Source organism: Antechinus flavipes, chromosome 3, assembly GCF_016432865.1.
Source record: "Antechinus flavipes isolate AdamAnt ecotype Samford, QLD, Australia chromosome 3, AdamAnt_v2, whole genome shotgun sequence".
Classification (NCBI taxonomy): domain Eukaryota; kingdom Metazoa; phylum Chordata; class Mammalia; order Dasyuromorphia; family Dasyuridae; genus Antechinus; species Antechinus flavipes.
The window spans coordinates 420,203,107-420,215,132 of NC_067400.1; the positions used below are offsets into that span (position 1 = coordinate 420,203,107).

At 35.4% G+C, this 12,026-nt stretch overlaps 1 protein-coding gene across 2 annotated transcripts in view; it reads left to right on the top strand.

Annotated features, from left to right (window-relative positions):
* The window catches only part of METTL8 (methyltransferase 8, methylcytidine), a 116,389-nt gene that overhangs the window by 85,731 nt on the left and 18,632 nt on the right, over positions 1-12,026 (top strand). The window contains exon 6 of one of the 2 annotated variants that reach the window (XM_051991092.1): positions 9,893-9,956. The exons of the other annotated variant lie outside the window; for it this stretch is intronic. Within the exon in view, the coding sequence (XP_051847052.1) occupies positions 9,893-9,956 (64 nt within the window). The remainder of the gene's footprint in view (positions 1-9,892; positions 9,957-12,026) is intronic. 2 annotated transcript variants of the gene reach the window in all.

Consider the following 12,026-nt stretch of genomic DNA (forward strand, 5'->3'; position numbering starts at 1 on the left):
CATGAGCAATAATAGTAGTGTGCATATGCGAATGTCTGTGTGTGTATTCATATATGCATGTACATCATACATGTGTGCTATGTTACATGAATATATGCATAAGTTTGTGTATATATCATGTATATATATATTAAGGAGGGTGTATATGTGTGCACGCGCGCGCGCGCGCGCGTGTGTGTGTGTGTGTGTGTGTGTGTGTAGTCTGTATTTAAAATAGATGTTTAAATATGTCATATAAGATATATTTATATTAAAGGCAGGAAGAGGAGAGGTGTACACACAAACATACACATCTCTTCAGATTTGCAAAACATTTTCCTCACAACAATTCTATGAGGCAGATAAGTATTATTATTCCCTCACTTTAAAAAATGTTTTATCAGTAAACAAATATTAAAGATTTACCATATACTGCAAGAAAATGTTTTCTAGATACATTTTGATTTTTTTACAATAAACATTCCCCAACAACCACCTTATTTTATGTACATATTTTAAAAAAAATTTTTTTAAGGATTGAACAGATCTGTCTGTTATAGTGACCAAGAAAAGAGAAGAATGGTTTTCAGCATCATTATTCATTGTGATTTATATGAATTATGTTGTCTTTATTTATATTGTTGTAGCCATTGTGTGTGTTCTCTTGGTTGTGATTTCTTTGTTTCATATCATTTCATATATGGCATCCTATGTTACTCTGAATTCATCATACTTGTCATCCCTTATAATGTTAAAAATAGTATAGTTAGGTGGCAATGGATAGGGTGCCAGGCCTGGGGTTAGGAAGCTCATTTTCCTGAGACCAAATCTGGCCTCAGACATTTATTAGTTGTGTAATCCTGGGCAAGTCACTTACCCCAATTTGCTTCAGTTTCCTCGTCTGTGAAATGAGATAAGGTAGGAAATGGTAAGCCACTCCAGTATCTTTGCTAAGAAAACCCCATATGGGGTCATGAAGAATTGGACACGACTAAAAAACAACTGAACAACAACAAAATCATGTAAATAAGTCATTAATATACTTAGATTTTATCAGCCATTTCCTAATCACAGCACCTACTCTGTTCGCAATATTTTTGTTTTCTTGTTTGTTTTAAATATTGTTGTGAATATTTTATTAAAAATGGGACCTTTTTTCCTATTATTGACTTCCTTGGAGTATTTTTCCAGTAATGGTATCAATGGATTAAATGGGATGAACATTTAGTGATTTTTCTCAAGTAACTTCAAATTATTTTCCAGAAAGGGTGGAGCAATTTGTAACTCCATCATCAGCATATTAATGTACTTGGCTCTCCACAAACCTCTCTATTATCAAGTGTTTGCTTCTTTGATCTCTGCCATATTTTTTTAACCACAAGAAATATAATAGATGTCAGGTGATAACTGAAGCCATAGAGATGAATAAAATCACTAGGAGAGGAAAAAAAAGAGACCCAAGGATAGTATCTAGGGATTTTTTTGGAGGGAAATAAGAATGAAGAACCAATAAAAGATAAAAGAAAGCCAGAGAAGAAATTGGAGAGGTAAGAGAGGAAGAATATACTGCAACATCACTCAAATAAAGATAAGAAAGGATAATGGTTCCTCGTCCATCATATCTACCTGCAAAGAGGGTAAAGAGAATAAAGACAGAAATTTTTAGATCAGTGGTTTGCAACTTGAAATCAGTGGAACACTGCTTTGAAAAGGTGTCTACAAATTCATATGCTAATAAATAAATAAGGAAGCATACCTTTTGTTCAGTGAGTAAATATATCTCAGAATATGTATTATTATTTTTAAAACGTTTAAATACTGTTGTAATTTGTACAATACAAATTCCTTAAAAGAACTGCTGAATTCATAGTAACATTTTGTAACATTTTCTCAATCAATAATTATTGTTAATAGAACTATATTATGTAGAGGCTCATGAACTTTTTTTTTTTTTGACATTACAAAAGGGGTTTGCACTCTCCATTTGGGGTTGAGGGAGGCTAGTTCTACTTAATCACTAAATATTAGAGTTGTTATGCTTGAAAGTCTTTGGGGAGATAGATATGGATGTGCTGTCTCATTATATTGTCCTTTGTATCACACCAAGCATCCACTATTAAGTTCTGTTTGAGTGAGTTTCACAAATTTGTGACTGTTTATTTGGTTATTTAGTAAAATCTATCCCACCAACCAAAGAACTGATTGCCTAAGAGGTAGGAAGCCAAGGACTAGAATAGATGTAGAAAATAATCTCAGCTAACTGGTGTGTACATTTCACTTTAGTCTTAGTTTCCTTTTTTTTTTTTTTAAATAACCAGCTCCTGTTCATCACACATTAATTTATTCAGCGAGATTTTATATTGAATGCAAATTCCCTAGAGCCTCAGAACAAGTGTATTTTGTGTGAACGTAGTACTCGTCCTCCAGAAATATATAGGTGTGTAAAAGGAGCCCAGTTGAGATACACATATTTGTATATCTATTTCATAGGATCATAGAAGCATTGATTTAGAATTCTCAGAAGCCTCAGATCATCTAATCCAACTCCTTCATTCAGTAGATGAGGAAAAATGAATGAATATTGGTCCCAGGTTTGAGCCCCAGATCCCTTAACTTTATATATAGTGATTGAACAGCCTTGCTAAGTAGATTATAAAAGACTTATTATGAACCTCAAGAGGTTTTATTACTAAATATCTTTAATTATTACCCTTACAGCCTATACTGTACCAAGCCTTGTCCCTACTATTTGTCTAACCCGTTTCCCTTTCCTCTACCTCACCATGCCACTTACGCTACAAAATTTAGATCCTTGATGAAATCTTCAGGACCCTTCCTAAAATTTGTGCTCAAGCTATTTTACCCTGTTTGCCTCAATTTCTTCAATTGTAAAATGAACTGGAGAAAGAAGTGACACACCATTCCAGTACCTTTGCCAAGAAGTTCCCAAATAGGATCACAGAGAGTCAGGACACATCTTGTAAAGGGCTGAAACTCTGAGTTGATGCACTGAGGTCCAACAACTGAGCACTTAAGGCTAACTACCGATTGGGCAATACTCTATTAGCATATGCTTGGAAAATGGCCCTTCCCACTATTCTGTGCTGGCTCGATCTGTTGGTGTATACAGAGAATTGTGGGAAGGATTAGGGGGTGGAGTAAGACAAGCCAGGGTCACTTTTGGCAGTAGAGGAAGAGAAGGAAGGTCCTGTGTCCATCCTGTTCTCTTCTACCCCTAAAGACCAAGAATAAAGACCAAGGACTTTTGCTTATCCTGACTCCAGCTGATTCTAAGGTATCCAGGGTGGTAACTCGGTCTTCACAAGATCTGAAGTGGATTTGAATAAGAGATGATAAGCAGGATGATTGAATTATGACAATAGAAATAAAGAAATCTGGAAGGAATACTAGGTGTTCCTATCTCACCTCCCCTAGCACTCAGCCTAATTCATCTTGTCTTCTCTGCAGTTTTATGCCACTGTTTTATTGGTTCTCCCCCTGGCTCTCTGGCTACTTCTTTTCTGAATTGTCATCACAGTCCTTTTACCGTGGTCTGCCCTAGACCCTCTTTTCTTTTCTCTTTTTATCCTTTCTCTTGGTGATATTCTCAAGTTCTATTTCAAGTTCCTGAGTATCAGATGTCTTGCTTTAGAGAGCCTGTGGGATAGACAGATAGAAATATATAGTAGGTAGTGTCAAATGTAGAACTGTACCTCAGAAGGGACTGAGGAGGGCTTGATATGTAGATTTGGGGGACTTCTGTCTGGAGATAATGAAATCATCAATAAAGAGTGTAATATTCTCCTCTAAAATGTAATTTTCTCTTGTTGAGGTTTCCTTGGGGTCTCTGGAAGCAGCCTTAGTTTCAGTTCAGTTATCACCCTCTAATGCAGCCAGGTATTAAAGTCCAAATCCTTTATTGCCTCTTTCCAAGTCTTGTCTCCTTTCCTGTGGCCCGGTTAGCTTTCTTAGAGGCCTTCTGTAGTTTTAGTTCTGAGAGCTTGAGCTCTGGCTTCTGAATCTCCCCAACTGAATCTTGACTTCTGAATCTCCTGGCTTGAATCCTGGCTGAAACTTCTAGCTTATATATGCTCTCTTAAAGGAATGAATCTTATAGAACTAGAGAAAGTACTAAGTACTTGTACTGAACTAGAGAACTGTTAAGCACTATGCTAAATAACCATTGTCTCTATCGATTCCACTGACTTAGCACCTTGTTTCAAGTTCTGGCTCATAACAAAAGAGACTGCAGAGAGGAGAAGAGCTGAGACACACTCCTTAAAGAGCAGTCTAAAATTCTATTTTTTTCAGCCATTTTGTATCTCACTTTTCATGACCTTGTTTGGGATTTTTTTGGCAAGAATGGTTTGCCATTTCTTTCTCCAACTTATTCCACAGATGAGGAAATGGAGGCAAATACTGTTAAGTGACTTGCCCAGGGTCACACAGCTAGTAAGGGTCTGAGAGTGGATTTGAACTGAAGTCTTCCTGACTCTAGCATTGGCACTCTTTCCATGTTACTATCTAAGTGCCCTAAATTCTATGATCCTGAGTGATTATAATCCTAATAATGATCCTGATCATTATAATTATGGCTGACATGTATATAGTGGTTTATGATTTGCAAGATAATTAGTAAATATTTATGAAGTACCTAGTAGGTGCCAAGTGCTGTGCTAAATGCTAAGAATACAAAAAGAGACAAAAACCAATCTCTTGACTCTAAGGAATTTGCAAATTGATGATGTAATATAATCTAGAACATTTTATATACATCTTCTTTGAACCTTACAAAGACTGATGCATTATTACCTTCATTTTACATGTGAAGAAACTGAGACACAAGACTGGAGTCATATATATAGTTAGGAAATCTCAGAACTGGGATCTAAATCCAATTTTTCCTGATCCAATTCTGGCTTCTTATTCAATATATCATGTTTTCTATCATATCAGTTGTACAAATTTAAATGCCCTGTAATTCAGATAAAGAAGAATATTTTAGTTTTGCTCCCTTGTAGATGCTTAAGAAATCCTTTAACTTCCTGCCCTGGGCTTTGGCTGGAGTTATTTCATTAAACTGTAACCAGAGTTACTGGAATAACTGGTACTTCCATTGTTGGCCATCTTCCTTCATTTACTCATTTGACATACATTTATTAAATTCCCATGACAAAAACAAACAAACAAACAAAAAGTCCCTGTCTTCCAGAAATTTATATCTTATTAGGAGATACAACAAAGACATAGTTTAGTAAAATACTAGATAATTTATGGAGAGGGAAGAGTACTAATAACTGGGGAAAGCAGAAAGACTTTATGTGTAAGATGGTACCTGAGATGAATAAAAGTAAGAGTTCTGAACAGTAGAGATAAGGAGGGAATGCTTTCCAGACTTAGGGAACGGCCAGGTGAAAAGATAGAATATTGAGTTTAGGGAAATGGTAATGCAGTTTGACTGGAACATAGAATGTATAAAAGGAATATCACAAAATGAGTCTGGAAAGATACTAGATTTGTTGGCCTCACTAGAAATGGGAAAGCTTTGGGAAGGAAAGGGTTTAGAAGTAGGAATTATGTGTTTTATTTTGAGACACTAGTAAGATTGCCAGATTGAAGAGGGAACCCCAAAACTGAAAATCCTTAAAGGAGAAAATCTCCTTCAACTCTGCCTCAGTGAGGGGACTCCACCCGAAGCACAAACAGTTTCATCTTTGTTATCTGGGTGGGGTCTGCTCAGCCCTGAAACACATTGAATTCAATTCAAATTCTAACCCTTGCTGAAACCTAGTGAGGAGCCAACCTGGGACTCCACCCATGAGCCCCCTTTAGCTTGTAGCCAAAGCTCCCTATTTTAAAAGAGCCAAACTAAAACCCTCTCTTTGCAGAGGTTCCAAACATGCCAGCACTATGTTTGGCACCCCAAGGAGCTTCTGCCCATTGGAATACTCATTTCCAGTGCCCTCTTCTCTTTATCCTCATCTGTTTCCTTAACCAGACTTTAACCTTACTTCCAATCCCCATAATAAACCTCTTTTATCAATCTGGGTTTTCAGGTCTGTAAATTCCTTTACAGAGGATCTTGCGCTGCCAGAAGGGGGTTCCCCACAACGCCCTGCCCTTGCACCGCCACTAGACCTTATTTAACTCCCTGGCCACCAGAAACCCTAATTTCATTTGGGTACTCTAAATCTAAACCTCATCAAGATGAAGATGTCTAGCAAGCATTTAGTGATACAGTACTGGGGTTTATAGGAAACATTGGACTGGATCTATAGATTGTGGAATTACTTGCCAAATTACAATGCTTTGAACTGAAGAGTTCATTATAGAAGAGAGAGAGACCAGGATAGAGCTTTGAAGAAGGACAATTAGAATTAGGCAAGCTTTATGTATATCCTAAGAGGCCCATTTGAGCCATATGAGGTCATACTTAACAAAACAAAGTGTTTAAATTCATTCCCATAAAAGATTCTAGTACTTATGGGCAGAATATGTAATTGCCAAAGTCATAATTAGTCATATTTTTTTAACCTATTGATTACATGTCTCTTCTGCCTTGAGTTAAAAAGCCATTGTATAAAATTAGCCGAGAGTAAAAAGGCTATGGAGAATTTTCATAAGAATCATTTATTTGCTCACTGCTTCAACACACCCAAGGCATTTTAGTTTTTTGACAAAAGATCTAGCTGCAAAGAGGAAAAAGAAATGCAAGATCTTGTTGACAAAGCTAATGTCATACTTAATGATACACCCATAATTTTTTTTTTTGGAAAGGCTATTGCTATTAAAAGGACTATATAATATAATCTTACAACTGTATAGACAAAACTTTGGAACCCCCATATCCAAAAGAAAGAAATCCAGCTTTTAGCATTATATGTTTGACATTATTTTATTTTAACAATTTAACAATTCAAATAATCAGTTATTAAGTGCTTTCTATAAATGAGGTAGCATGAAAAAATTTTATATTCTACTGAGAACAGTAAAAATTCCCATATATGTAAACAGTTGATCATTTGAGGGGAGAGAGAATACTAACAATCAGGTTATTTGTTTGTCCTTTGTTCTTAAAGAGGACCATTTCATCATGGAAGTACTACATGCAAGTAAATTGGATTTAAGTGAGGGAGGGTTGTACAAGGTCATCTGCCTCCCTTTCCCCTTTAAAACCAGTAGCCAGATATAGATCAAGATGACTGGAGATGGTCCTGAATGAAATGGGAGCAACCCAAAGATTTAGTTGGGTAACCCAAGTTGAACCCAAGTGGAATAAAGCTAAGGCTTCTAAGAAGTGGTGGATGCAGAAGAGGTCAAGGAGACAGTCCAAACTCAGGGGGACTCCATGCAAAGAAAGATAAAAAGCTGTTTGGATAATAGTTAAATAAGCTAGTTTAGTGGGATCATAAAGTATATTAAAAAAGCAATATGCAAGAAGTTCAGGCCTCTGTACCATTTCCTGATTATCTCCAATGTCTCTGACATGAGTCTGAACCCACTTCACCTCCTTTCTCTTCTCAGTCTGTTCTCTGTGTTATGTTCCCTATTTGAAAGCAAGTTCTTCAAGGGCAGAGATTATTTTCCTGGCTTATATTTATATCCCAAATTCATTTCACAGTACTTGAAACACAATAACTACTTAATAAATACGTTATCCATCTATATAGTATATCTTAGCAAAAGCATGTAAAGCAACCATATATTTATATTCCTGTTTTTTTTAAAACTCATCATTGTTATTGGAGTGTATCAAAATAAGATGAAATGAAAAAAAAAAAAGCTTGAATAACCAAAGTTATGATGACAAAATAGATTACTATGGACCTAGCTTGATTACCACATCCCAAAAATATGTGAAAAACACAAATGCTTCTAATTTCTAATGACTCTGATTTCGAACCTGATGTTAAAATTTTTTTTAAACTTCTGATATTGCCAGCAAAATGACAGTCATTTATGAATAAAAAACACAGTTTAAAAAGAGATCTCTTGAGGTTTTCTTTTTCAAGGCAAAACCATGATGAACTAAAGAATCTACCAAATGGTTTATATGAACAAAAAGGAAAATGAAAACTGCTGAGAAACATCTTGTAAGATTAATTATAGTCCCCGGTAATATTTCTAGTCATACACTGATAGCAAATAACCCACCTTTTCTCTAAGTACTTTGTTATAATATTATTACATCCAGTACAACTTGATCAGAAATGGATCAAATAACCCACCTTTTCCCTAAGTACTTTGTTTATAATATTATTACATCCAGTATCAACTTGATCAGAAATGGATTTTTTAAAAAACAGGCTTAGCTATTTCATTAACCTTAGGAATTGTACTTGTATTTCTTTTTGAAACAGTGAAAAGAATGACTATCTTAGTCAGGAAGATTTGAATTCAAATTCTGCTTCAGACATTAGTTATTTTGACTCTGGGCAAGCCATATAACTTCTTTCTGCCTCAATTTTCTAATCTGTAAAATTAGATTATTGTTTTGTTACTATAATTTTAAAATATTTTGCCACACACATTGGACTAAAGTTTTATTTAAAGTGAAGAATTTCTCCAAAGAGGTTAGAAATGGAAAGGTCCCATTTATAATAAAATATTCATAATTGTGCTTTTTTTATGATAACAGAACTAGAAGCAAAGTAGATTGCCCATTGACTCGGGAATGGCTAAGTCAATCAGTCAACAAGCATTTATTAGCAGCCTTTTATGTACCAGGCACTATGCTTGACTCTGAAGATATGAACAAATTGTGATACATTAATATTAATTGAGTATTACTGAGCTGTTTTTTTTAAGACAGATATGAGAAATTAACAGAATCATGAGATAACTTATGAAATAAAATAAGGAGTTCGAGGAAAACTATTCACATTGACCACAGCAATGGAAATGGAAAAAACAATAAAGCAAAGCTGAACCTTTTATTGTTATAATGACTTAGATCACCCTGTAAGAAAATACATCTCCCTTCCATGGTTGCAGAGGTGGGGAATGACGGCTGTGGTATATTTACTCTCTGATGCAGTCAGTAGGTTTGATTTTGTTAAACTGTTTTTTTCTTCCTTTTTTTCATTTTTATTCCAAGAGATGGCTAGAGGAAGGGAGGAGTATATTCATAAATGAATTGTGATGTAAAAGAGAAGGCATCTATTTTTATAAGCATAACTTGTACCAAAAATAATAATAAGACACTTTCACCTTTATAAGAACTTTGAAAGCTATACTAGAAAATATATTAGAAAATTTTGATGACAGCAAATGCTGGGTGACAGACAAGTTGTACAGTTGTTAAAATCCTGCAGAAATTCAGGAAAAGAAAAAATTCATCAATGACCGCAGTATTCTAGAAATTTTTTTTAGGGATATTGGGACTCGAAGTAGTCTTTGAAAGAAGGTTAAACTTAGATAAATGGAATGTAGTGGAAAAGACATGCCTGCCTGGGAAAAATGGTGTGATTGAACAACCCAACCCACTGTGGTAAACATGAGTACATTCCTTTGGTTGGAAGGAAAAGGGGGATAAATAAAGGTGAAGTTTGAAGCATGGGCAGGAGGTCAAATTTTAAAGGGCCTTGAATGCCAGGCAGAGCAGTTTAGATCACCCTGTAGATGATAGGAAGCCACTGAAATCAGTGTCAATTCAGAAGTAATATGGGGAGAAAACCCCACAGTGCTGGTATAAAAAGCAGCACTAGTATTACTATTTCTAATCATTATTGTCACTTTTTATTGATGATAGTGATGATGATGCTAATGAAACCACATAAACAATAATAGGTCAAGGCTTGCCCCAAGTTATATAAGAATCCCTATTAATAAGTCATACATGCAATTTCCTCTGTGTGTAGCTTGAATATATCTATGGCAACAACATAATTAGAGTGTTCCCTTGCTTTCATAGGAATGCTCCAGAGACCTTTCTTTACTGCTGTGATTTTGCTTCTGGAGCAGTGGAGCTAGTAAAGGTATCTCTTTTATTGCCTTTATAGTTTGAGAGTCCCCCTCCCACACCTCCATCCAAAGGCCTTCAGTACTGAGATAAGATGACATCTGGCCATTTAATCTGAGTTTTTGTTATTTCTAAGGAAAAAAGAATACTTTTTTCTGAAGATATCAATTGTTCTGATTCAATTTGATTTTTAAAAAGTTTATTAAGCACCTATTACTAATTTTGTAAATGAGAGACAGTATAACATGGTAGCTAGAGAGCCAGCTTCAGGGTTGGAAAAATGAGAGTTCTTTTGCTGCCTCTTGATCCATTTTGGCCCAGGGCAGAATAATCCTGAGCAAGCCACTTAACCTCTGAGTACCCAGGACAACTTCCTAAAACAGTTAAGTTTCAGAACAGGTATTCATCTTCATCGAGTGAATTTGCTTACCAGGAGTTCCCTATACCTGTGAACTTATAAGTTCAGTCAAAAAAAAAAAAAAAATGAATACTGTGCTAGGTACTGGTATGTGGGAAAAGGTGAAGAACTTAGAGATTCTAAAGTAGATCAAGCCTTAATAGGCCTCAGTTTCAGCTTCTCCAAAGTCACATGATTTTAGATAAGGCCCGGACTACGGGGCTGAAGAAGCTGTATATCATCTTGTCTACTACATTCCACTGACCAACTAGGGGCACAGTAGATTTATGTGACCAATCACAACATATAGAGGGTGGGATTTTGGAGGTTCTTTGTCTGAAATGTATAAAAGCTATAAGCATTTTCAAGGTTCTGGCCCTATCCTGCTGTGAAATTTTGCTTGCAGACCAGGATGGGGTCCGCTTCTCAAGATTCTAATAAATAATTCTGCTTTCTATGAGTGATCTCTGTAGTAGTCAATTTGGGTAGGTTTTTTTGTCCCAAACACTGGGGATATGAAGACAAAAATGTCACATTCTAGTTGATATACAACATGTACATATATATAAATACAAGGCAGATTGAAAAAAGAAACTAACAACTGAGGAAAGAAGGAATCAGGAAATACTGATAGTATGGTAATGAATAGAATGTAGGGCCTGGCAGCAGGAAAAGCTGAGCTCAAATGTAGTCTCAGATATTTACTGGTTGTGTAACTGGGCAACCTACTTAACTTCTGCCTCATTTCCCTCATCTATATAATAGTATCCATCTCCTATCATTGTTGGAAGGATCAAAAAAGATAATTGTCTGATTCTTGGGAGTCTCTACATAAATGTCAACTATTATTGTTGTTATTCCTTGAGGCAGTGAGGAAGAATGGGATGTGTTACTTAGGAGACAGATAGTCTTTGTGAAGAGATGAAGAGACAAAGGGACATCAAATTTGGGCCACTTTGTCAGGAACTTTAATACTGATGTGACCAAAGATTTTAAAAATGGAGAAGCTGTCAGGAGGTCTATACCTAGATATTTTGATATACTTTGGATACAAAATAAAACACTTATTATCCTATCTTCTTATCCTTAAACAGACCACATACTACCCTTATTGCTCTGGCCCCCATTCATCAAAAAATAAAAATAAATAAAAAATAATCTAGATTAGAAACATCCAGTTAGAAAGCACTAAAATATCAAGGTCTCCATGCAAAATTAGAAAGGGGAAAAAAATTTATCAGTGCCAGTACCAGAAGACAAAGCCTGAAAACATTATCTACAGTGACTATGATAATATAAACTAAATCAACCAAAAAAGAAAGCCAGCAATGACCATTTTTGGTCAGGGTAAAAAATGAGGAAACATATTTTCTTTCTCTTGAGAAAAGAGGTAAAGTGACTACAGGTACAGAATGTTACATGTGATTAAATGAGATATTTGTAAAGCACTTAGAATAGTGACTGGCACATAGTAGGTGTTATGTAAATTAATTTTTATTCATTATTATTGTTATCATTATTATGTGCCATCAAACTCAGTCACTTCTACTTAACTTCTGTCAAAAGGAAAAGTTCAGTGAGGGAGGAAGGTATCGTTCAATGATAAAAATATATATAAAAAAAATAAGGTTCTCTAAACCATTTAAAAGCAAAGAAAGAAAAAGGGGTGGGGGAGGAGGCAAAACCTGA